The sequence below is a fragment of the Lonchura striata genome, chromosome 9, assembly GCF_046129695.1.
Source record: "Lonchura striata isolate bLonStr1 chromosome 9, bLonStr1.mat, whole genome shotgun sequence".
NCBI classification, from domain to species: Eukaryota; Metazoa; Chordata; class Aves; order Passeriformes; family Estrildidae; genus Lonchura; species Lonchura striata.
This window is the reverse complement of record NC_134611.1, coordinates 6773040-6798976: the sequence shown is the minus strand read 5'-3', so window position 1 is coordinate 6798976 and position 25937 is coordinate 6773040. Positions and strand designations below refer to the sequence as shown.

At 40.5% G+C, this 25937-nt stretch overlaps 1 protein-coding gene across 19 annotated transcripts in view; it reads left to right on the top strand.

Annotated features, from left to right (window-relative positions):
* NFIA (nuclear factor I A) overlaps nucleotides 1–25937 on the top strand; it is a 349636-nt gene that overhangs the window by 212551 nt on the left and 111148 nt on the right. For 17 of the 19 annotated variants that reach the window (XM_021542504.3, XM_021542543.3, XM_021542494.3 and 14 more), the window contains exon 3: nucleotides 23535–23600. The exons of the other annotated variants lie outside the window; for them this stretch is intronic. In XM_021542504.3, coding sequence (XP_021398179.1) covers nucleotides 23535–23600 — 66 coding nt within the window. The remainder of the gene's footprint in view (nucleotides 1–23534; nucleotides 23601–25937) is intronic. 19 annotated transcript variants of the gene reach the window in all.

Genomic DNA, 25937 nt, shown 5'->3' with positions numbered 1-25937 from the left:
TATCTCTGGTCCATTTTATCCCACATATGAGAGTGGCTCCTGCATGTAAAGATTGTCTTTTGATTTACGCATCAGTAAATTTTCTTTTGATTTAGGAAGGGAATTAGGTCTGTGGTACTTTGCTTTAAGTAGCCATTATTATCTGTAGATTCTGATGTTGTTATATTCCTGTATAATGGCAACAACTCTATTGAAACTAATGAAACACTGCAGTGAATATTGTGACACTGGTAGGACTGAGCAGAGGATCAGTTCTTTAGTTTATAACTTTTCAGACCTGCAAATTTATCTCCCACGAACAGCAGTGAAATCTTTCAGCAGCTCTTGGCACTTTTTCTTGTTTGTATATTCTTCATGTACACATCATGTGCATCTGTGTGTGTCTGTGTGTACGTATATATGATATGTGTAAAAGTACTTTTTATATAGTAACTTTCTGCATAGGGCAACCCAAACAGCTGTTATTCCTTTTTATAGCTTCTTTAATCTATGTGCCAACAAGTCAGTTTACAAAATCTGTTTTGTTGATGACTGCTGCGATAATAATTGTGGTGTTTTGTGGCTTGGCAAAAGCCTGGGGTCTCCTCCGAGGACTCTTGCCAAAGCCTTTGAAGGGGTTGAGGTGGATTCACTGCCAAAATGAGTCACCACTCTCTATTTTATTTAGTGTCCTTCTGCCAAGGCCTTAGACACTTTCTGTTTTCATTCTTTTGTAGGCTTTCCTTCCCACATTGTGGTTTCCTTCACAGCCAGAGTAATGTGTTTGCCAGCATAGGTGAGAGAGTGTGGCTGACTCTCCAAATGCCACTGCTAGACTCTGCTTAAGGGTTAGTGGTTTAGCTATTGTGCTTTCTCAAAATGAATGTGCAAGATTTAATTATATGCCTATGAATTATAAATAAAAGAAAAAAAAGGCTGCTGCATCTGATGCAGCACAGTGCAATAATCTAGAGTACGGTCAAGGGATTTCAGAGGTCTGTCAGTGTTCACTCCTCCAAATCTTTGTGCTCTGCATCCTTTGAGTTGTTTTACTTGTGATTGTGCTGGTCAAATCAGAGATGAGCCAATCATCTATAATAAATCTTCTTTTTTTTTTTCTTTTTTTTTTTTTTTTGCCTGAGGCTGGCCTTTGTATTTTCTTCTCCATCCGGAAGCAGATAATGGTTCTGTTCACAGCAGAAAAACAGATGCATGGTAGTTATCATAACACTTTGCATGTCCCACCCAGATGTCTCAAAAAATTTGAGAAACCAAGATGAATGGATGTGACATTCTGGCATCCCTCGTACAGATGTGAAAAGTGAGGAGCAGAGCAGTGAAGAGATTCAGCTGAAGTCACATAGGAAGTCTGCGTGAGGCCTGGAAACGGAGCCCACATCATCTGACTCATTGGCCTTTGCTTTAACCACAAAAACTTCCTTTTCCCCACTATACTGAAAGTGATATGCTTTGGCCTTATTCTCGATAAAATGTTAGATGTAGAGATGGCCTAGATACCCTTACAGTAAAATGTGTAATTCCTACTCGGGTGATGTTGGATGAGTCACGGCTTATTACAGTATCTGTGGTTTTCTTAGTGCTGCGAGGTTTTGGTTTGAATGAGGAAAGCAATATGGGGATTTCAGTTAACTGCTAAGCAAAATTAGAGTGGAAAAAACACAGAGTAACAGAAGCATTAAGCTTTCCAAACAGGTTTTCTGTTCCTTATCAATAAAATGCTGCACTGTGAGGTCAGCAGCTTGGTAGTACAGTACTGACGTTCAAACCTCAGTTCTAAAGGACCTAAAGGAATTATTGTGTTCCCCAAAATCATGACCTTAACTGACTCTGTGTTCACAGAGGTGCACAGAGAGGTGATCCTGCAGGATTTGGAGTGTCACACCTGCTTCTCCAGTAAGGCACTATGTGGGAGCTTACAGGTGTTCCTCAGTATTTGCTATCAAGCAAAATTATTCTAAATGCATATTTTTGAACATTAAAAAAATACAAATGCTGCCAGACAATGTAGTCCTTTGTATAGCTGTGGAGTGGAGCCAAATCAGGAGATGTGTTTTCATCCATCCTTTTCAGTGTCATTTGCTGTGTGGTTCCCTCTTTCTTGATTGCCTTCTCCCCTTCTTCGGAGATCAGCACAAAAGCTGATCTCAGCCCTGCTCCAGCTTCAGAGAGATGTAAGTCTTAGCCTGAAAGTCTGGTTTGGGGTGAACTTCACCCAGAAAACGTTTTAATCCCAGGAATTTTCTGTGTCCATAACAATGCCTAGATCTCATATCCCCTCCATGCAAGGAACCATTTTAGCCTTTATCCTCACACCTGTACAACTCCTGGGATAACCTGGCTACACCTGGCCAGAGTTGCTTAGGATTGAGTTTGGGTTTGCAGATTTCAAAGTGAAGTTGTAATTGGAAAGAAGAGACTGCTTTCTGTTTTACAGTCTGAATTTAACTTGTGATAAACAGATTAGGCCATGCTCTTTTCTCTGTTATTCAGCATGGTTCCAGATCTTGTGTCCTGAGTAATCCAGTTGGACTGGGTGATCTCCAGAAGGGAAGGGGAAAAGGAGAAGAAGAAAGTGAGGGGAAAGGGAAAAAAGAAAATATCTGTGATTTACAGAGATTTCCAGGGACAGATTGTATCCCTGTCCTCTGGCAAAATATCAGAAACAAGTTTTCTTCCATTCTTTTTCAGACACTTCTTTGCTTTTAATGACTCTAGTACTGTATCCTTTTTTATTTAGAAAAAATTTGATGTCGTATTTTCAGGTAACAATTCAACTCTATATGGAGTCTGGATGACTGTGACTAAATTCAGTTTTAAGTACAAGTTAAGGGATGATTTGTACAGTTCAGCCACAGCTTGCCTGGGTTATCTGTGGGTTATGGAATTTGCTTCACCAGTGACAGCATTAACAATGCAGGCCTTATTTACAAGAGATGTATAGTGATACCACAACTGATAGAACTCTGTAGTTCCACTGGTTTTAATGGAATTATTCCAGATCTAGTTGCAGATCTGATCTGTTACACAGCACTCCACATTTTGAATAACCATTACAGTTTAGAAGATTTTAAGTAAATTCTGGGACTCACTGCATAGTTATCACTGGGAGAAACTATTATAATTAAGATGCAAACCCCCACTTCTCCAGAGTTAAATTAGGATCTATATTTGTTAGCAGCAGCTAGACTGAGTCAGCCACACTAGGGAAGATGTAGAGACACCATATACATTTATTTCCCTTCCCCCTTGTACTGTTTTTAAAGCATTTGCTGAGTTCTGTAGCTCTAATTCAAATTTAGAGAAGTTAAGAGACAGAAACATTTTAAGATCATGTGGTATATTCTCCATCCTGTAAATGCACAAGTTGAAGAAATGGTTGCTTTACAAGTAGAACATTAAAATAATCTTTCAGTTCAGTAAAAACTTCTGAAACACAATAACACAGCCTGGACTATATCATATTAGAGAATATATTGCTTACCTCACTGAAGTAGATTGAGGGTATTCATGACCACTGGTGAATTCCCTGGTGTGTAGTAATCTCTGATTATTTGCACCTGAAATTCTTCACCAGCATAATGTTCTGTAGCTGAGGCTTATATAAAGTTCAGTTTTTATTAATTCAACCTTATAAGCACAGTACTTGGTTCACATTCGTGATTACAATTATTTATTTAAGTAGAAAGAGATATCTAAAAAACACTGTGTGGATTATCCTGAATCTCAGAGGGCTCTTTTATATACAATATTTAATGAGCAATCTACTTTGGAAAATAACTAGATTTATTGTGGGTAGCAGTCCTTTATCCAAGTGATGTGATATAAATACAGTGGAAGCCACTTTTTAAATTATTACAATAATAGGAGCACTGAAAGAAATAAAAAAGTTGGGGTTTTTTTTGGTATGGCAAGCCATAAAATGTACAATGGTGCAGCAGAATGAATGAGTGCCTGTTCAGAAGGGAAACTTTCTGTGCACCAGAAGGCTAACTGCCGAAATAATGGAGCCATTCACAAATATATTTTTTTCTGTAGAAAATAATAAAATAGTTGGACAATGAAGTCTCCTCAAGTGCATAATAAATAAAGAAATTAACCACAAAAAAAAAGAAAAAAGGGAAATAAAATTCCATCTTTCAGGATCATGGTTGAATCAATTAGAAAATATTTGTAAAGGCTGATCCTTTGCAAGTCTGTGTGTGCCTCAAAGGCTGATGATGCCCACAGGATGAAGCATTTTCTGGACTCTTCAAAGAAGCTGAGCCCCCAGTGGGCGTCAGTTTGGGGCACTCTGTAAAAAAGGAAATACTTAATCGAGCAGGGAGTTTCGATCCAGTCTCTCCTGAGCACATAAATACTCAGCCAGCAGTTATTTCTCTTGCTGTTCTTCACATTCAGCATTAGTTTTGGGCACTTTTTAGATGTGTTCCATTATCTATGCCTAAAACAGGGGGCCAGTACACTACATTTCTTATCACATTGCATTATTGACACTGTAGTTAAACCAAGGTGGTATTTTAAGTCTAAATCATATCCTTCTGTGGTTTATGTATTTATTAAAGGACTTTGGTGCATTTAATATATTCTTTCCTTCAAAGGTTTGGAATGAAACAGAGTGGACAAAATTACCTTATACTTCTTTTCCTCCCATTTTTATTTATGGCCTTTTGGAGCCAGAGCTGTGAAGATTTACACTTGGCAGGAGACTTAGGTGCTGTGCTTGTCCTGCTCTCCTGGTAGGCCTAGTAAATCGTGAGCTCTTTGAGGCAAGGGCTCTCTGTTCTTGGCTTCAACAGAGCTCAGCAAAATGGAGATCTGCAGGGTGGCAGCCTTGGGTACAGTCCTGATGAAAATTAATCCTGGTCAGAATTATTCTTGATCGCAATTAGTGATCCTGGACTTGGCAGTGAGGTCCCTGTGCAGGGGTAAGGGATGAGCCCTGTCCTAGATCAGACAGGAGCAGTCCATAGGCATTTCTGCAGCTGCAGGTATGGGGAGAGTTTCTGCTTGGATTATGGTACCTGTGTAAGGTTGAGAAAGCTGCAAAGTCAGATATTTGGTGCATTCACCCCTCCAGTGTCCTTGCTTCTCGGTCTCAGCAGCACAGAGCAAATTGTCCTGGAATATGTCCTGGGTATTGCTCTTGAGTAAGGAGTGGAGAAAAACCAGGGAAGGATTTTGCCTAGTGGGGGAGCACAGGACAGTCATAATTTATTGCAGGCTTGCCTGTCATGACTAATGGACTCAGCCCCTATTAAGTGAGCTGTGGCACCTAAACCTACTATTTTTCTTCACCTTCTTCTCTCAATTTGAACCAAACCACATACCTTGCAAGAAAGGCATTCTTCATTTTTCCAGGTTAGATTTCAGGGATGTGAGATGAAGGGGGACTTCAGGGACATAGCCATACCCACACATGTAGGCTGTAGCTGGGGTTACATGCCACCATCACTTCTGCCCAGTAGTTTGAGTTTCAGGGCACACACATGAAAATCCAACAGTGTAAACTCTGTAATACCTCTGGCTGTCTTCTTGCTTCCACCCTTCCCCACTCTCCCTTGCTATTCCTGTTTTATTTATCCTGCCATAATAAAATGAATATCTAGCAGAGACTGGGCAAACTGGAGCTCTGCAGAGATGTACTGAGGCTGCCCACAGCTTGGTTAGTCAGGAGGATGGGCATTCCCACCTTACTCACTGGGATGGGATGGGCTGGGTACATCCATGCATCCATAAAATCATAGCTATCCCAGAACAAGGCAAGACGTGGAGTTGGGAGACATTTACACGAAGGGTCTGTACTTGCATGGACTGATTTTATCACAGAGGTTATTTTGGAACTTCTTCAAGATGAGAGAACTGTTGTAAGAGGATGGGCCAGGCTTTCCTCATCACTGAGTGTTGTTGGGTGCTGCACTGCCATGAGGAACTGGGGTTTGTAATTAACTTTTTTTTCAGTTTTAGACATTTATTTTTAGGCTTGGGTTCGCTGAATGAAGAAATTCCTCTTTTGGAACCAGCATGAAATATCCATTTTCTGAGCGTATTCACAAAATTATTTACTCTTGATAGGAAGTTTAAGGGGGGAAAAAAACAGCCTCTTTTAAAGTCTTACATATACTTTTCGGGCTACATAATAATTTTAGGAAGGGAACACAGTTCACATTCGAGGACTAAGTTAAAAAACCCTGAGTTTAAAATTCATAGGACAGAGACATTCCTGCTTTTTTCTTATGGTTTGGCATCAAACCAGTCATATGTAAATTTTAAATTGCACTGCTAAATAGTTAAATAAGTAGATCTAAAGGGTGCAAGGTTCCCAGATCCTTTGTAACATCCACACACAACTAGTTTTCTATCTTCTACCAATACATTTCAAATCACTTTTCTGATTTTATTGAAGAAAATGTCTGAAATTTTAATAGGAAGGACTTGAAAAAGATAGTTGAATCTGGATAAAATATTCATAGACATAAGAACTTCTAGTTCCAGGAAAAGGCCTTCTTGACTGTTCTTCTAATTTCCTAATTTCTGTTTTCCCTGTTTTCTGTGCTGTGTGTTTAAATAAACTCTTCTGGTTCTGTCTTTCACACATCATTGCTTTTTGCTTCAAAGGCTCCTTTTGAAAACTTATTCTTTGGTTTAATTTTCTTTTGAACATGAATTGGGCTTCACCAAACACTCTGTATACAGTTCACACCCACAAATGCTGAAAGCAGGGTTGATTCTGTCTACATGTAATTTTGTGTATGGAGTTACTCTTTACTGCATTCCCTGACAGAGTTTCTGTTTTCAAAATAGTTTCCTTCATTGCTCCTTCTTTTATCAATCCCATGGTTGGGGCTGGAACTTCACCTCCTCTTTGTGGAAAACAGACCACACTCCAAGTTTGCACGGAATCTCTTCCACCATATGTTTTTAGTAATTGTATAGTAGGGGGAAAAAAAAAAAAATCACTTTTCCCTTGTCAGACATTTCTAGCAACACTTTTTTCGTAAAGGCCTTCATCAGAAGTGGCTGAAATTTGAGCCTATTCATAGAAATGGTCCTCAGAGAAGGTTAAGTTTGAGAAAGAAAACAGAAAATATGGCTAAGCTGTGATTGAAAAATCCCTCCTGAGCGTGCTGGTCGGAGCCTGGCTCGCAGCGCGAGCGCTCTTTGTTTCCGTGGCACTGGAAGCGGTCGAGGGCTCAGCGGAGGCAGCGGATGCCGTGTGCTGGCGGCTGCCAGGAGCCTTTCCAGAGGTGTCATTTGTTTGCCACTCTGCTACAAACTTTGCTGTGCACCGAGTTATTTTTCTGCCCTTGCACCTGTGCCCTTCGGTGGGCAGTGGCTGTGCCTGCTGCCTGCTGCCTGTGGATGAATCATGTGGCACTTTGTGTGCCTCCCTAACTATATTTCCCTACTTCTGCTTTGCTTTCCAGCTCTGATTTTTTATACTTTGTATGGAGGTAAATGTATCTCTCTTGCTGTTATTTTTTATTTCTTCCACTGAACAAGCTACTGTTGTTGGCAACTTAATAGTAGGGAATAAAGAAGAAAAATATCCCATTTTAAAAATACAAGGCGCTCGGTTGACAGAAGCAAACATGGCACACGCAGAAGGCAGAGGGAAATCAAATGTTTATTTACCTTTTGGGATGAGTTGTTCAGATTGTAGATAATCCCATTAGAGTAGGAACAATCCTCTTGGATGGTGAGGTCTGTGCAGCCCATGTGACCTTGGGACCAGTTTGCTGAGGCACCTGTGTCCTTACCTGAGTGGTAATGGGAATTATTAATAGTCTTAATATCATTAATAATCTGTGTACTCCAAAGGGTTTTTAGGTATGGGAGGAAGTGATTAAGGAAAAGGTAGAGCTGATTCTTTGCTGTCTTCCCATGGTCTGTAATGGGACCAGCATGAGATCCTATAAATAGCTTGGAACATTTTAATCTGTAACATTTGGTGTAAATTGTAACTTTCAGAAACTTATCTTTTATGTGGTGCAGTTTGCTTTTATGTTCCTACTGTCTAATCTTATCTTCCCATGTGCTGAAATATAAAAATTCATTGCAATTATCTTTCCTGTAGTAAGATATCAAGGAGTTGGTACATTGTAAGGGGACTGGGTTGAAGTACAATCAACACAGATTTTTTTGGATCTAAAAATACCAGTGTTCCAAAGGTCAGCTAAATGATAAATCCCATTGTAAGTGTATATATAATACACATGAATGCACACTATAAATTTGTTTTATAGATTTTCATTGAAGTGCTTCACAGTCTGATGATAATTTCAAAACATTTTGAGTTTATCTGAGGTCACCGGTACAGCGAGCGAGGAGGGAGAGCAGCGACGGCAAAGGCAGCGGGAGGAGGTCCCGTCCCTCTCGGCCGAGGGAGAAGGAGCCTGCCACTTTGCCTGTTGAGCATGGTGAAAATCCATCCTTGTTTTTTCCTAAGAAGCCAGTTGGACAACTTTTCCTGTGGCCAGAGCCACTCCTGTTGATTTTAATAGGAACAGGCCCTTGTATCAGGCTATTGACGTCTCCTTTGTTTCCCCAAGAGCATGTAGGGTGAATTTGTGCAGAGCGCAGCTGCTGAAGCTTGTGCTGCCTTTCCTGTGTGGACAGTGTGATGCACAACCCACAATATAACAGCGTTTCTAGCAGGGCAAACACAGAAATTCTTGTAGAAGTACTCCCAGAGCCCTGTGTCCCCTCTTGTGGTCTTTTTCTTTCCATGGGAAAAGATGGATTCAACCAAGGCCCTGTAAATAGTATAATTCACTGGAGGCATTTTTGGATGCATAAATGCTAAAATGGATTTGCTCTAACATATAAGGAGAGGAGACTTTTATTCCTTTCCAACTGGTACAATTTATTCAAGTTTGGTGGTCTTGATTTGTCTTTATTAGGAGTAATAGTTAAAAAAGAGGTAGCGGTCAAGGAAACCGAAGGACTCTCATCTGTTTCTCAAAATAATAAGTATTTTTAAGTAGACCCAATGTTTCTTGTACCGAACTAAATAAAGCATTCCAGAGTAAAATAAACACATCTTCCCGTTTAGGCTTTCATTGCACAAGTCCTGTTGAAATTTGTGCTGAGAGGGCTTGAGAGTTTCCCTCCCTCCCTGCGGCCATCCCAGTGTCCGGCGCTGTGTCAGACCCAGCTGGGTGCTCAGGTTTGTGCTCGCGGGAGCTCTGGAAAAAGCTCATCAAATGAAAACGCCTCACGTGCCTCGTCTGCGTGACTGTGAGGAGCAAGTCGAGTTTTAACTACGCTTCCTGAAGTGTTACAGGCAATACAGTTGCTCTTTTCACTGGATTGTGCTTACTTTTCTTTGGGATCACAAATATTTGAATACAATTATTCAGTCAGCTGGACATCTTTTTCCTCCCATTTCTGCTCGAACAGTAGTAGAATTTAGTGTTGATTTAAAAGACTGTCTGCCTTAAAGCAGATTGCAGAGTTTGCACACTGTGAATTGTAATTAAAGTGTAAGGGGTGCTTATTATGTCAACAACTGGCATGAGAACCCCCGAGCAGCAGGTGACCCCAAACATGTGACGTTTGTGACAGCTAGGATCCTTCTTTCACTGGTTTAGCAATCTGAAAGACCAAATTGAAAGAAGCCCAGAGGCTGTATATTTCATTAAGTCCCAAGGGAAGTGTGGGATACAGCTTCCTTCTGCTTTGCTGGGACGTAGCCAAAAACTTTCTAGAGGCTCTGTTTTTGACAGAGGCTTGCTGAAGGGGGGGAAGAAACCTTCCACCAATCACCCATAGGACCATAAATTTGACATTTCCCACAGTTTCTTTGAGGCACTGATGTTGCTGTGTCAGCAGTATGTCCCGAATCTTGTGTTGTATTGTTTGAAAAGGAACAGTCAAACTTTCAGGGGAGCTGAAATGTTTTCTTCATTGTCCAACAGCTCCTCTGCAGCAAAAAAAAAAAAAAAAAAAAAAAAAAAAAAAAAAAAAAAACCACCAAACCCACAAGGATTGTAAAGCACACCTCTCTGCTTTTATCAGCAGTGGGTTCTGTGCACGCTGGCAGAGCGTGTGCTGCTCCCTGATGAGGCAGAAGGAGTCGATAACATTTCATCCATGTTACAGAGCAGGCAGGAGATTATCAGTTATACCCACATACGACCTGATTGCAGGAATGATAAGGAAAGGATCCTTATGAAAGCACTGCACTGTGTCTCTCCCCGGTGTAATTCCAGTTGGGTTATGTCAAGAATTATCTTGGCCCAAAGGCTGAATTATATGGTGTGTAACGCAGCTTGTAATTTATTTTTAAATAATTCTGAGTTTCGTGTTAAGCAAATTCTTTGGCCGCAGACCCTGCCACACAGCCCACCAATCTTTTTGTGGGTGACCCGTGGTGCAGCTGGAAAACTCAAACTCTTCTGAGCCTCCACGGGAGAGCAGGGAGCACTTCCCTGCCTGGTTCAGGGGGAAAGGCTTCTCATCTTTGATAAGAAATTTGACTTAATTTTTTTCCAAGGGATTTGAAAGACAGCAAATGTGTGTTCATTCTCTTCATTTGTAGTTTGTTGCCGTGACACACTTATTAATCTGTCCATCCACACTGCCACAGCATGTCCTGCCAACTGGTTTGTGTGCTGCTGATTCCAGATCCTTCCCTTGCCTCGGTGGCACCTCCATCACATGATGCTTTTGAAGGGTTTTCATGCTCCCTACATCAGTTTATATTTATATATGTTTATAATTAGTGGATAAAAGGTTTAGAATCCTTGACTCCCAGATGGGAGCATTGTCACTTCTTCCACTGAGCTAGTAAGTATTTCTGGTCAAGTCACTTAACCTAGAGTCCTCATCTGACTAAGAGAGATGCTACACTAACCAGCATTTTCTAAAGAAAATAGATCAAGCTAGATAAAGGTAAAATAAATTTAATAGCACTCCTTTTAGTACTTCTGTTTCAAAGGAGTATTTTGAGAATTATTGTTGATATTGTTCTTTGATCTTGGATGAAAGATGCTTTAGAAATGTAAAATATCTTTGTTTTTTGTCATCTCAGTGGCTGTGAAATTTTTCTCAGAAATGAAATTTTGGAAAACACTTGCAGAAGGTTTCAGTGTAGACCCGACTGTTTAATTTTTTTAGAGACTTACAGGAAAAAAAAAGTGACTGGGTTGTTTGTGATTACACATAGCACAGTGTGTCAGTGGAGAGCTAGGTAATCTCGAGTTCTTACTGCAGCTTCCCTCATTTTGACATCTTATTCCAGTGCTTCTAAAAAAATAATAAAATTAATAAAATGTTGTGATTTTGAGGGTGGTTTGGAGCCCTTCCTGCCCACTCTGTGCGTTGCCATCATTCTCACAGGATTGCATTTTTATTTCTAACCCTACACTTGGAGCCAGTTGGACTCTGCAACTGAGACAGAATGAGGTCCTAAGAAGTGCTGGAACAGAAGCTTTGCCACCTCTCAGCTCTGGCCCAGGGCAGTGGTTGACTTAATGTCTTTGCATTTGGTTTCAGTACATTCTGACAAAGACCTGCAAACAGCCTCTTCCCTGCCAGCAGAAAAATGGGTGAAAATCCTGTTAAAAATGGCAGAGGAAGTAGTTGTGAGTCAATGAGGTGGCTACATGTGGTCTATTCGTAATTTTTGGACGACTCATTTATTTTGAAAATCAGCTTCTAAGTGAACCCTTTCCCAAATGTAAGGCTGCACCTTTAACTTTTAGGAAGGTCTGTTTCTGGAAAAAAAAAAAAAAAAAAAAATCAGTAATGTTTTTGTCTGGGAAATTTTAGGGGGATTTTTTGGGCCAACTGAAGTTTTCAGGCTCTGAAACGTACTGCTTGCTAAAAGGCACACTCTACAATGCATTAAGTACAACAGAATATTCCTTTGCAGGATTCCCTTTGTTACAGACATTATTTATGACATTTTAGTCAATATTTGCATGGCAGACTGTCCAAAATTATTTTGTTTTAGGCACATCACTGATAACTGGACCCATACTCTTTATCATTCTTTTACATTCATTAGTCACTCTGTAGTGTTTTTAACATTTTAAAACACTCATGCAATTCAAAGGAAAATAGATTTCAGCCAAAACGCCTTCAAAATTATCTTTTTTCCTTTGAGTTATTCAGCGATTTTTAACACTTCATATGTTTGATGTTTTTTTCTTTAGTCTCAGCAAGGCAAAGTTTTTGCAGGCTTTGACTATGCTAAAGATAGGATTTTGATAGAAAAAAATATGTGAGGTAAACTGAACTTAATGTGAAAATGTTATCAGACGTGGTGTAAGGTGTAGCCAGCCAAAAAACCTGGCTATTTGCCTTCTGTGTAAAAGGTAATTTTAAAAAAAAAATTACAACAAAACTAATTAGCAGATATTCTAATGCAAGAAAATGTTGCTGTTAGTAAAGTTTCTTCAATATGCCAGAAAGCAGATGGTGGCAATGGAATAGCGTTTTCTTTTGCCAGCTTTTCTATATGCTTTCTAAACCTGCAAGAGCTTTTGCTATTCAGTATTCAAATTTCTGACACTCTATGATCTTTTTCATCTTAAAACAGAAATAGAAACTGAAACTTAAAAATGTAATCAAGTCAAGCTGTCTGTTCATCAGATCATAACCATGGCTTTAAAAGTTTGATTAAAATTTCGTCTACGCAGTATAGTTACGGGTTTGGAGAGCTATGGACTTTTCTGGGTTTAAATTCCTTCCTCAAAATTTAGATTTGCAGTGCTGGGACCAAGTGAAAATGGATTTTAGGATGCATTTTCAGAGTCAACACATTATGCTGAATATTTTTTCAGGGGGCCAACTACACATACACCCAGTTCTTTTCTATATTGATAATGATCCAGTGTCCTTTGAGGTGTAGATATAATTCCGTTTCTCCATGATTTATGGTGGTTGGACCTCAGATTTTGCTGTAACTTGTGCCGAGCCTGCAGGGTGTTGCTTCTCTCCAAGTTTTAACTTTCTCTTCCACTTGCATGGCTTACAAACACAGCAGAAACACAGACCAAGTAGGCTGCCTACCAAAAGGCTGCTTTTTTTTCTGCCCGAGTCTGTGGTGTTGATGCCAACATGATACTGATGCAACAAAACACGTCCCGATTTTTATGGTAATTCTCAGTTCTACTTCGCAGTCTACAATATTGTGAGAGTAGAAACAGATCCACGGAGCAACAGTGGCAATTCTTTGTGGGCAAAACCCCTCTGACTTTACATTTGGAGAAAGGCTTCGGGCTGATGCCACTATTTCTGCAATTATTTTGGGGGAAAAAAAGGCAAAAAGAAGGGAGGAAGGGAAGAAAGGGAGCTCATCGAGCAGCTTTTTCTGCTGTATAATTTTATATATCTATGTATTTTTGCCAGCAGTTTAATTTTGTATATAGCTTAAGAAAACCTGAAATGGAAATTTTTCATATGCCACGTTGAACTCCTCGCAGTGCACAGAACAAGGAAAAGACATCTGCCAGAAAAAAAAAAAAAAAAAAAAAAAGAAAAAAAAATTTGGCCACTACAACCAAATATGTACTTAAGAGGGACTGAAATGGGAGCCAAGAGGAAAAGTGTCAGGTACATCAAAATAAAAGAGTTGTGAAAACGGGACTGCAAGTGTAGATCCACAATAAAAAAAAATAGTACCTAAACTTTGTTTAGACTGCCTCATCTGTATCTTGTTATTAATCTGCTGTTGACAGAATCTCCATGGAATATTAGTTCATCTTTGTTTTATTTCTTAAATGGTCACACATATTTTTATCATCAACATCTTCTTTCCCTGTGTGAAACAGAATAATCCTGAACAGGGAATATAGGCCCGTTCTTTGAGGTATTAGATCTTTTTATGTATTCTTCACTCTGTTGGATGTATAGATTCCTCACTGAGTTTTTGGTTGATCACAGGAAAATTTTACACTTGTCCTTTCGAGGAAGGAGAAGTGGGAGAGATTGAAAAAGGAGGAGGAGGAGGTTGGGGCTCGTGTCCGGTTTGTTGGTGCGGTGAAGGTTTTTCTTTGTTTTTGCTGGCTGATGAAACCTCGAATGTCTGAGGCTGTGGAGAGACCTCAGGAATAGGAACAGGCAGAGACTGAAATGCAGGAGCACTCTGATGGTCTCCACAATCAGCATGTGCTGTTAGATCAGCCAGCTCTGGACAGCAGTTTGTGAAGCGTGTGCTCATTCTCAAGGGCTTATTTGGCTTTTTGATGGGAAAAAAATCTGCTCTGGAAAATCCAGAGATCCTCCTTGGGCGTGACCTTGTAGCACCGCGCGCCTTGGCCGGAGGAAAGGCGCCAGCTCGCCAGCTCCTGCTTGGGATAAAGGATGAGGATGGGCACTGACGCCAATAGCCTGGGAATACGCAGCTCCCCGCCTAGGGTCCCAGAAGGATGAGTTTGTCACAATAAATAAATAACAAGGGGATGGTGGGGGATAGAGATTAATTGGGTGGCTGTACGACCGCCAATGGAGTCTCACCATATGGTGGACATAATCCTGCTTTGCTGATGTTGGTTTTCTCACCAGGGTGAAACTGCACAAAAGCAGAATGTAGGGTCTTTGACCAAAGCTACCAGATCTGCTCATCATGCAGGCTCATCTCCACTTGCCTTTGTAGATGAAGTCAGGCATTGCAAAACCAGCTATTTAGTTGCCCTAAATTCTACTGTTGTTATTGTTAAACTGAGATAGAAAATACTCTGGAGAGAAATTATTTCTTGTTTTTCAAAATAACTAGTGAGAAAAAGAAAGGCAAGTGAAAGAGAAGCCGAGAGTGACTGGAAATATCCCCTTCTAGGTGACTTTGGATCTACTCTACCAAGTAATTTTCTGCATAATGTAGTTGAAGGCTTCCTAAGTGGTCTCTGCCATTGCCATTGTAATGGCTGCATTGGTGGGAGGGAGATTTTATTATCCAGAGCTCAAGAGCCCGGCCCTGTGCTTTTTACTCCTGTTAGTAACTGTGCCTCTCAAGGTAAATCACTTAACCTCTATGTGCCTCCTTCATCACTGCATAAAGTGGGCATAGTTATGCTCACCTTTCCCACAGAGGTGTTGTAAAGCTTAGTTTAATGTTAATAAGCTGTTTTAATTTTCAGGATAAAAGGATGCTCTATAAATACACATTAGAAGTAATAATAGTTTTAATGTATGCCATTATTTTATAACAGTGCTTTTCCAGTTTTAGAATTTTTTTAGTGGTTTGAAATTATTGCAGGATCAGTTTTTGTTAATTAAAGATTGACATTCAGGCAAAATTTGTTGAATTGTTCTATAAATCCGGATCCATGTGCACTGAGCATGCCCAGAGCTGAGCTCACCTGCACTTTGGGATCATCAGGATGGCCCTTTGGCTTTTAAAACAACTCTTTGATGCATGTGCTCAGAAGTTTGATGGCTTCTAAATAGAATGGTTCAAATATTTCAAAGCACTTGAGATCCGTATAGTGTGAAGCAATTTAAAATTATTGTACTGCAATTAATTTTAAATAACTGAGCACTGCATATGTCTAGAAACCCGTACAGATCCAAATGAAAGCTCTCTAAAAATTGAAATGATTCAATAAATTTAAATCATTCTGAAGAAATGGATGTAAGTACTGTAAATCATTTTGTGAGGGGGATAAGCAAATTTTTTGCAAGTGAATCTGAGGGTAGAGACTCTAATTAGATTTTTTATTTTGGGGTTTATGATGATGAAATGTAGGTTAATATATATTTCCTAGGGATATGAGGGCAGCTCTTGTTGATCCATATGGTTTCTTGTAGCTCTTACATAGGCTGCTTTTTTTTTATTTCCCAACATTACAGAAACTTAGCAATCCAACTTTGCACATATTTTTTTTCCATTACAAATATCTTTCCCTCCAAATCCGTATAAAAAGACATGAGAAAAATATTGGTCCACAGCTAGAAATGCCAAGTGTATTTTTAAATGCAGCTAAAAAAAAAAAAAATCCTGCAGAATTAAAACCCTGTGCAGCATGGAAGCTCACATTTTGTGGAGTTGGGCTGCTCAATCAATATGAATTTTTATATGCCTCCATCACTGATTCAGGTACAACCTGTATCTGCAGGTACCAAAGTGGATTATTGCCTGATAGCTGTTCGTTAGCTGAGAGCATGTTCTCTCTCCTTCCCTTACAGATGTATTAGAAAGATGCTATCTCGTTGTAGGGAGGCTGCTAAAAATATTGATGCGAGACCTATTGGAAAATAATGTCATTTCCATTGGCTCCAGCTCAGCTCCAGGAAAATCCGCGTGCCGCTTCCTCCTCCGGCCATCATGCCACGCGGGTCCGTGCGGTTCCCTGAGGTGCACTCCCAGCTCTGAGGTTGTGGTTCTTCCTGGGTGCCAGGGCCAGGAACGAGAAGTTGGTGCCACTCTCCTGACCCAGCTGTGTCCACAGCAGCCACGGGAAAAATGGGACACCGTGGTCCCTTCTCCTGCAAGCACCCGGCTCTGCTCTCGGCACGAGAGCGCTTCATCCGGAGACGTGGCCACCTCTTGGTGAAGGACTCCTGAGGGTCTGGCCGCTGGTGTTGAGGTTCCCAGGTCCTCAGGGTGGCACAGAGCCCTTGGTGGCCGAGGGAGCCACTCTGCCAGGCTACTGCTGGGCATTGCGGTCTGCGGAGGGAAATTATTTCTGGATTTGCTCCGTGGGCTCTTCCTGGCTGGAGGAGCCACGGAAAGCGAGAGGGGCCCCTCAGCAGGGTCTTCCTTAAGGCCTTACCTTACTTTTAGACAGTTGTCATTATCTTTGTCTAAAGGTCATGGCTAAATTGAATAAAAGGAAAGCTGTGTGTTCCTGTCGATGCACAATGGCAGTATTGACTTTCGTAATCCAGTTTGCTGAGGGGTGAGAGAATTAAATTAGATATCTAAGCACAGAAATTGAGAGCCTTTGAAAACAAAGATAAGGAGACAGCCTGTATTTTCCTTTTCCTGGGAGCTCTGTGCTCAAGATTTTGCAGGTGTGTCATCTGATCCATGGCTTGCATCGATCAAAACTGTGCCAATGCATATTTAATTAGCAAGGGGACCCTGGATGCATTATGGCCATCATCCCTATATTGAATGGACTGTCAGACTTTCTGAATGCCTCCCCAACCCCCCCGCTTCGTTGTTTGGGGAGCTTCTGCATTTTGTCTGAGCAGCTAAAAGTTTCTTTGTTTTTAGCTGGTGATGCATACAGCACCACTGAGGAGAATACAAACAAGTAAAGTCCTAAAGTGTTTATTTTGTCTAGGAAAAAGGGCTGAACCAATTTGAATCCTTTGGGTAACGGATTTTTGTATCTCTTGGAATTAAAAAAACACAGTCGCACGATGTTTACTTTAAGAATATTTTATTATAACAAATAAAATCTGTGCTGTGGGATTTCTTAAGGAAGCCTTTGATGACAATTTGAATTAAGTCAAAATTAACGTTTGCTACTGCAAAGGAATAAATAGAAAATGTTCCAGAAATGAATCAGTAAGCAGGAATCAAAGGCTGTAAACTGTTTTAAAAACAAACATTTAGAAGTGAATCAAATACTTGTTTGTAATATCAAGGAACAAATATGGGAATACACAGATTCCCCATATTCTAGGCTATCACACGATAGCAGTAAATCATTTATGGGCTTGTGAGAACAAAGAAAGTTGATTTAAAATGAAACCATTTTGATACAGCTTTAGGGTCTCGCAGCCTCTCGGTGAAGTTTCACGTTCTTATTTCCAGCAAGGAGGGAAGTAAAGGGGAATTTCTGCAGCCAAAAAAAAGTTAGGCGGGGAGTTGTGGAGATCTTTGTTTGCGTCCACCTTGGTACAAAGCAGGCCCAGCAGACAGAGTGTTGCCTGATAAACAGATGTAATACACAAAGTCTGCTTACAATACCGAGCAACAGACTGTGGGCACATGTTTTGGGCTCATTCAAACTCATCAGCATAGTCTAGCTGGCTGTTTTGTTGCTAGTCTGCTTACGGGGTAGCTTAGGAGCGTCTTACTGGTGAAGTAACAAGGAGGGTTTTTTTGCCACAAAAGTTTTGTGGCAGGGGCTGATGGGAAAATCATTTGCATACATCTTGTTACAAAGGCTGACTACTTCCTGGCTTAGACAAAGTGTTGCCTGATAAACAGACTTAACACACAAATGTCTGTCTGGAATAAACAACAGCAAGCTTTGATTTACATTTCCATTATCAAAGATAATCTCTTTCCCAGTGTACAGGAATTAAGAGTCCTCGCCTTATTAAAGAAAAAAACCAGGCTGGCACCACAGGGATTTTACCAGTGCAGAACCTCGTTGGGGAGCCGTGGGGATGGGGTGTACAGTGCAGGGGTATGGAATAAAATTGCGAATCTGGTGAGGGTGTGTACATGTGTGATGGTGAGGTAGATGATAATGAAGCACTTTGAACTCTCTATAAAAGTTGACTTGAAAGCAATGGCTGGAGTAAAATGGAGAGCCAGGCCTTCCTTTAAAGAAATCCTAGTAGCCACCAAAATCGCTGTAAATAATAATTGTGGAGTGACCCCTATGTGTTTATATTATAATATATAATGAAGGGAAAGTGAGTGTAAAAAAGCCCCAGTCCTGATCCTGGTTTCTGTTTATAAATCCTTTAAGCTCACCACATAAGACTGTATATAAAAGAGCATGATTTCAATTTTTTTTTTTTTTAATGTATATAAATCTTTGGTAGAATCCATGCCCAAAATTATAGATGAAAAATTTATTGCATGAACACAACCCAGCCATATAAATTTTTTATTACAAATAGGGCTCTGAAACTTGAATAAAATATGTCAGTTTATTATACAGTATTCCCCCCACCCCCAAAACATGATATGAATGGAAAATTTAACTTGTGCACTTCTGTGGTGCTCCTGTGAGGTGCTGGGCTGATGGTGGAGGAGAGGAACCTGCTGTATTTCACTGCAGAGCAGGCTCAGCATGGGCTGTGGCAGTGCTGCCTTGCTTGTCTGGCATCGCCGGTCATTTTTTTCCTGCACTATGCAGGGATCACCTTTACTGTTTCCAGGATGGATGTGTCTGCACCTGTGGTAGCTCGCGGGCTGCTCAGAGGCTCAGGTTCTGCTGGGGAGTGGCTCTACAGAGGTAAAAAATGATCTTGGCACCCATTCATTGGGTCTGCGCAAACCAGCAATGAAGAGGGTCACTGCCACCCCAGTGAATTCCAGGCTGGATTCAGCCTGCCCTGGAAAACACAGTGTGTTTTTGGGAGTGCTTTCACAAAGTGTCCTGTCTGTCCCCAGTCAGGTGGCCATGGAGTGGTTTAGCACTGGAAGTGCCATGGCACTCGAAAGAGGCTTTTTTGGTGGAGGAGTGCAACAACACTTCACCGTCTGTGTCACGGTCTACAAAAAAGAACAACATTGTCAGTCTGTTGACATTGGTCCTGTCCACGGGCCAGACTTTCCTGGGAAGGTTTTATTCTTTCCAAACAATGGAGCGCTCCCTTCCAGTGCCGCCAGCCCTGCTTCCATGCAGCCGCCGAGCAGCCCAGCTGGAGCTGTGCTCCTGCTGCAGCTGAAAAGGAAAACTGCAGCCTGAAAAGTCCAGAGCTTCTGTCCCAGAGCTGGAGGTCCCTGCCTACGTAGGGTTTGGGATCAGGCAGATCTGGGGCTCAGTCGTGCTGAGGTAGCATATGCTTAAGGAACAGATCCAAAGAGGAACAGAGAATAGAGACATGATAGGAAATGCTACTTTGAAAAACTAGCCAGTTTTGTTGTTTGCGGGGGTTTTTTTCCCCTTTATCCCTTAATCAAAATTGATACTTGGAAGTAGAGAGTAAAATAGCTTCAGCATGTTTTTTTGATTCTATTTGCCATGGTTGTGGTTGATATCAGATCCCCTTGAGCTTCTCTTGACCAGTAACCTTGAGCCCAGTGCACAGTTTCACTCAAACCCCAGCTAGCTCAGGGTTAAAAATTCCAACCACTAACTTTTCTCGAACTAAAAAAGCCCCCAAATAAAACCCATTGTGCTATTCAAGGTTAAGCTTCCTTAAACATAAAACTAGATTCCTTGGTGATTTTTTTTTTTAATCAGCAATCTTAATAGTGGTTCCTCACTATAATATTTCCAACTCCATCTGAAATCATTTAAATCCTCCCCTTAATAACATGCACTTTATTGTAATATACAGATTCTTTGGCTTCCTACCAGCCTTAGCTTAAGGCACCAATGAAACTCGTTACTGCAGGGGGCCGTGGATTCAAGAGGGCTCACATCTACTGTATATTTTGTTTTGTATGTTTTCCAATGGCTCTAATTATTGCAGGTGGTAGAATTTAACTGGCAGTGTTTTTGCTAAAGAAAATAGGCATAAAGTGTATACTGTTTTGCAGAGTGGCTATCAAATATATAGAAAAGAGAAAATCAAATGAATTGTTAAACTCCTCTATAGTAAGTGATTTTATTGATTTAATGCAAATGCTTATGAAAACGATCTTCCATTTATATCAATTATGTATGGGCAAAAATTAATTTATTCCTTCGGTCACCTGTTTGGCTAACTGACTCAGCAGGACAGACATTCCCCCTCCTGTTGTAGCCGAGCCCGCAAAACACAAAACGTTCAGAAAACTGGAATTTGAAAGTTTCCATGTGCAAAACAACAAAAAAGCCCCGACAGGAGTTAGTGCCAACTGCTGAAAAAGCAAAGAGCGAGTGGTGGAGGCTGAGCAAGACTCCCTCGTCCTAGGCAAGACTGTAAAACACAACGGCTCTGATTTTGCCAATCCCTTAACCATGTGGCGGCACATTTATATGTGCCGGATCATCTGCGGCATCTGAATAAAATCAGGGAAGCAAAATTCTGCATATAAACATTTTGGCTAAGTGCCTCAACTCAGTCTTCTTATCTGGGGTTTCCACAAGATGCCACCTTGCATAACAAAGCTGAGCACACGCTTGCCCAGTCCACGTTTTCGGTAGCCTCCCGTGATCCCCACCGCAGGATTGAGTGGCTTTAATTCTACCTCATCCTGTGTTTTGCTGCCCTGTGCCTCTCCATGAAGAATAGTGCTTAAAGCTGTGTTGTCTTTTCCTAGGAAATTAATATTTAATTTCAGCAGAAGGGGCGGGTTGCGGGGAAGCAGAACTAGGAAAAAACGCCATCGCCAGAACCGAGGTGATAAAAGGAGAAAGTTAAAGATTCAGCATGCAAACGAACATCCTACGGCCAGTGGAGCCCCTCTTGTGCCACTAGCCTTGGTGTTGGAAAAACAGCACTCGAGGCAAACAAAAGTACTTTGTTTGTTCCTCCCAAGGCAGGAGCAGCTCGGGCTGCGTGCTGCCCACCGGCTGCGGGGCTGTGCTGGAGCCAAGGTGCCAGCGCCGAGCCCGGCTCCCGTGGCCGCCACCGCCGCCCTCTCGCCGCCTCCCTGGCTTGTTCCAAATTTAAGGGAAAGGAAACATGCTCCCAGTCCCACGTTTCAGCAGGAACTCCTCCAAATCTGTAAATTTTTGTGGAATTCCGAGCCTACTTGAAACGTAAAGCCCAAGCTCTGATTGAGCCATGGCTGGCTGGAGGGAAAGCAAAACCTAAAAAATAAGGAAAAGGCTAATGCCCACTCTGTAAAATTAAATCTGTTGAATGTTGACTTTGAATGTTAACTAAATATTTTACATTCCTAATATTTTACCTTTGTTTCTACCTTTGCGGTGTGAGAAGCACAAAACTTCTTGCCAAAATCCAGAATACAACAGCACTGCATGCTACCCCCATAGTGTATCTGCTGGCACTGATTTCAGCTTCAGGGAGAGATAATTCAGTAGATCAATATTTAAAACAAAATTGCAGAAGTGAGGATTTTTTTTTTCCCCCTTAGCTCCATTGGCAAAATTATTAAAAATAATAAATACAAAAGAGGGGGAATGGATTCTGGGATGCACTGGGTATATATCACTTTTTAGGGGGATTTAATTGATTTTAAATAGAAGCATCGTGACTGAAGCTTTCTTTGCTAAGTACTCAGCATGTTTTTATTCTGAAATTTATCAAGTTTTGTTTTGTGAGTGCTTTTTTTTACTTGTAGTTTTTAATTTATACAAGGTTGTCCTCTAAGCTTCTGAATGATACCTAAAGCAGACAGTCAGCAGGTAAAAAAAAATTTGAATATTTAAAATAGGCATTTTCTTTATAGTGCTCTGTGGTAATTAAAATCTTCATTTGCTTAAAAGCAAGGAACCTTTTTAAAGCAATAAATTAGCATTGCTTGACCCAAGGTCACTAGTAGTACTGCTTCTTCCAGCACTATTAATACCTCAAAGAAAAAGAAGGGGTGGTGTTATGACTCTGTTGCAATAGAAGTAAGATTTTCAATTTAATCACAGTTAAGTGTCGTGACCTTTTGATCTTGCATTGACTTCTCAGTGAAATGTGGTCAAATTTCAGACAGCTTGTTCCAAACTCTGCAAAGTCAAGGTGAAGTCAGAAAATGGGTTTGTCACGATGAGAGGTGGTGTTGAGGCATTAGCAAGAGGTTTCATCACCTAAGTTTTGTTTCACAGCAAAAACTTGTTCTACGGGATCAATAAATTACAGAACAATTTCTGGGGAAAGGAAAAAAATGTATTAATTGCAAAAAAACAGTAATTTGAGGGATTTCTTAAAAAATATTTTTTCCCACAGGTAAAGGGACTTTTTTTTCCAGTTCATAGTGACAGAAATAATTAAGAAGGAAAATACTATTTGATAAAGCTTCTGCTAAGAATAATTTTTGGACCAAAGAGCGATCATCTTCACATAAAGTAGAGTTAATAACGTGTAAAAAATGCAAAATACTCATATTTACACATACCCCTTTATAGGTCATTTATTATTTTAGGCAAATAAATTTTGCTCGTCGGAGAGTGTTAGCTGGGAGGTTGTGGGATTATTTACACAAGTTCTAAAGCAGGTCATCCAGTATCTGGACTCACTTATCCCACTGCAAATCACCACCAGCACCATGAATTTTAGGGATCTTGTGGTGCTGTAACCACTGTGAAAGTAGGCCAAAAAAATCAGCTCTTCCCTCAGTTTTGCAGATTTTGTTCCAGAAATGTGGAGCCAACAATCTCCACGACTATGTAGGGTTGCTAAGTTACCTTTCTATGCCTGCTTGGAGATAATGTTTTGAGACTTTACTATGTGTTGGAGTAAGGCTCTGGTTTGTATACAACATAGAGGCTGCATTATAAAAAACATGTAGGAGAGTCATTTAAATATGCCTTCTTTAAAAAGAAGGATTCTCAAAGCTTAATTTATGCCAACACACACCCCAAGCACTCTGTGTAGTGCCACAGACAAGATTCCCTTTTTAAATTTTTTTTCTTTTTTCCTTTTTTTTTTTTTTTTTTTTTTTTTTTTTTTTTTTTTTTTTTTTTGGCTAGCAAACATATTACCTAGGCACGGGACTTTTGCATTATCATGTCCTAGTGCAACACTCCTGTCCTCAGTTTGTACTCTCAGCCTTTTGAGGAAGTCTGGCGCCTCTGATCTATTTTCCACAGCAGACCCTGTAATTTTTGGCTGTATTTTATGTTTTTCAGATTCAAGTCAATCTGAAAGTCCCAGCCAGCCAAGTGAAGCTGATATTAAGGACCAGCCAGAAAATGGTAAGTTCTTACCTGCTGCTCCTGCTTTGGGATATTAAAACAGCCCATATTTATAAAGATTTTTTTTCCCCATGTCTAATATAAAAAGATGATTCAGAATAATTGACATGGGATGACTACAAACAGGTTGTGCACTCTCCTCATAGTTAAAATGCTACTGTTTCACTAATCTAAGGTAGCATTTCTTTGTCCAGAGCTGGAGAGAGACTTTTTTTTTTTTTTTCCCTTTTAAAATTAATTTTAATTAGGGAGATGCCATTAAAGAGCCTGCTGTATGCAACCCTTATCCTTATTCCTCCATAGCAAAGGCTTTCAGTCCCTGGACCTTGAGTCACGACATTCAGGGGAGTAGATTCAACAGGAAAATAGATCAGGGAGGTTCAGCCACAGCTCCTTGGTGCTTCTCTCCATGTTCTCCAGTGGCTGGAGTGGAACCATTAGAAGAACTGGGACTTTTGGGAAAACTGATATTCTCTGGACCAGGGCAGATTCAAAGTAGAAGCAATGGCTTCTACTGAACCAGTGGCTTGCTTTGTAAAGCAGCCTGCAAAAAAAAAAAAAATTAAATAATAGTGTATTTCTGTGGGGACTGTATGTGAAAAGATGACTATGTGTGTAATGGAACAGCTTCTCTTCCATTTTGTGTTTAGCTAAGGTAGACCTCAACAATTTTTGTTGGACCATCGGCAACTGAGTTTTGTTTTAATACTTATATTTAGGACTTAGAATAACGGATGATTGTTATTAGTAGTTTTTCATGACCTCTTTTATCTATAACCAGGACATTTTTTAATAAGACCTAAAGGCAGATTTTATAATCCATTGTACTTGGGGTCTACTCTACAGAAAAGAATTTGTGTGAAGGGTTTCTGCCTCTGAAGCCCTGTCCCCATTTCTGGGATGTGTAAATCCACGTAGAAATACTGTATCTGTAACAATACATGTCTGATTTCACTTTCTCAGAGCAACTAACTGCTTTGCCTTAAACCCCTACAAGGGACAGTGAGGCTGAGGGGCTTCATCTGGACTGCTTTGGGGTTAGAGTTTAATATTAAGGGAAGAAGAAGAGGTTTAGGTACATAAAAACCTTTAACTACCAGCATGAATCATAGGACATGGAACATAGGGCTCATTGGGCTGCTGAGATTTTGGCTGCTTGGACTCCTGTATTTTCCTCCCATTAGATATGAAAGGTTTCATATTTTGATAGATTTTGTGCTGTTCATCTCTAAACATACCATCTTAAAACATTGCTGTTGTTTCTGAAAGACAGCGCCTAATTTCCCTTATCAATCCTGTTCACAGAAATTCTCATTTGTAGCCAAAGGATTGCAAGGTTAAGAGAAGAACTGACTAAACTGTGATTTTTGTTCTGCCAATTCTGCTATTTTTTTTTAATGGGGAATATGTTGCCTGTGTTTATTAAATCATATTTTAATTTAGAATGTATTAAGCACCAAGCATGTTATTATTTCATGTTTAGATAATATTCTTTCGCAGTTATTAAAGCACAGTTCATCTTACCCTGCAGTTTCTTAGTCTTTAACAAAGCTTGCTACTCAACAACTGCCCCGAAAAGCAGCAATGTCAGTGTTTAATAATGTAGAATCTGTAAAAGCCTAGTGAAATGAAATATCTCTGATTTAGACCCTGAGTCTTCTTTGTAAAACAATCTTTTAGCGAATTCTTGGGACTTTGCTGGTGACCTGCAAAAGGTACTTTTTTTTTTTTTTTTTTTAATAAACAGGAAAAGGATTTTTCTCTTTTTTTTTTCTCAGTTTTACTAAAGGGTATTTTTCTTCCCCACCACATCAGCAGCCTCCTCACTGGTTCTGCACCTTCTGCAGTGCGTGTGTGGGAGATTTGTTAAGCCAGAGTGTTGGCCCTGAAGGGCTCCTTCCCCCCGGGCAGGCTGAGCTCATTCCCAGCACACACAGCCCCCAGCTCCGGGGTACCCGGCGTAGATCAACACAAATCTGCAGCTCTTATCTCCTGGACGTGAGGATGAAAGCAAAACTGCAGGCTTTAGAAAATGAAAAACTGCACGCACAGAAACGGACACAATAAATCATATTAACTGCGTTGTTCTACACTTGCTGTAGACCCACTTCCACAGGGCCTGATCCAAATCCCTCCGGAGTCAATGGGAGGCTCGTAATTGATTTTACTGAGAGTGGGAATGAGCCCACACAGAGAGGAAATTTTTTCCTTTTTTTTTTTCTTTGACTCAAAGAAAAAATAGAATCGTGAATAATCTCATTCCCACTGATGCCAACAGTGGAGTGACCAGATTGAGGGCAGATTTGGAAGCATTTTTGCATGTGTTTCTGGAAGGCA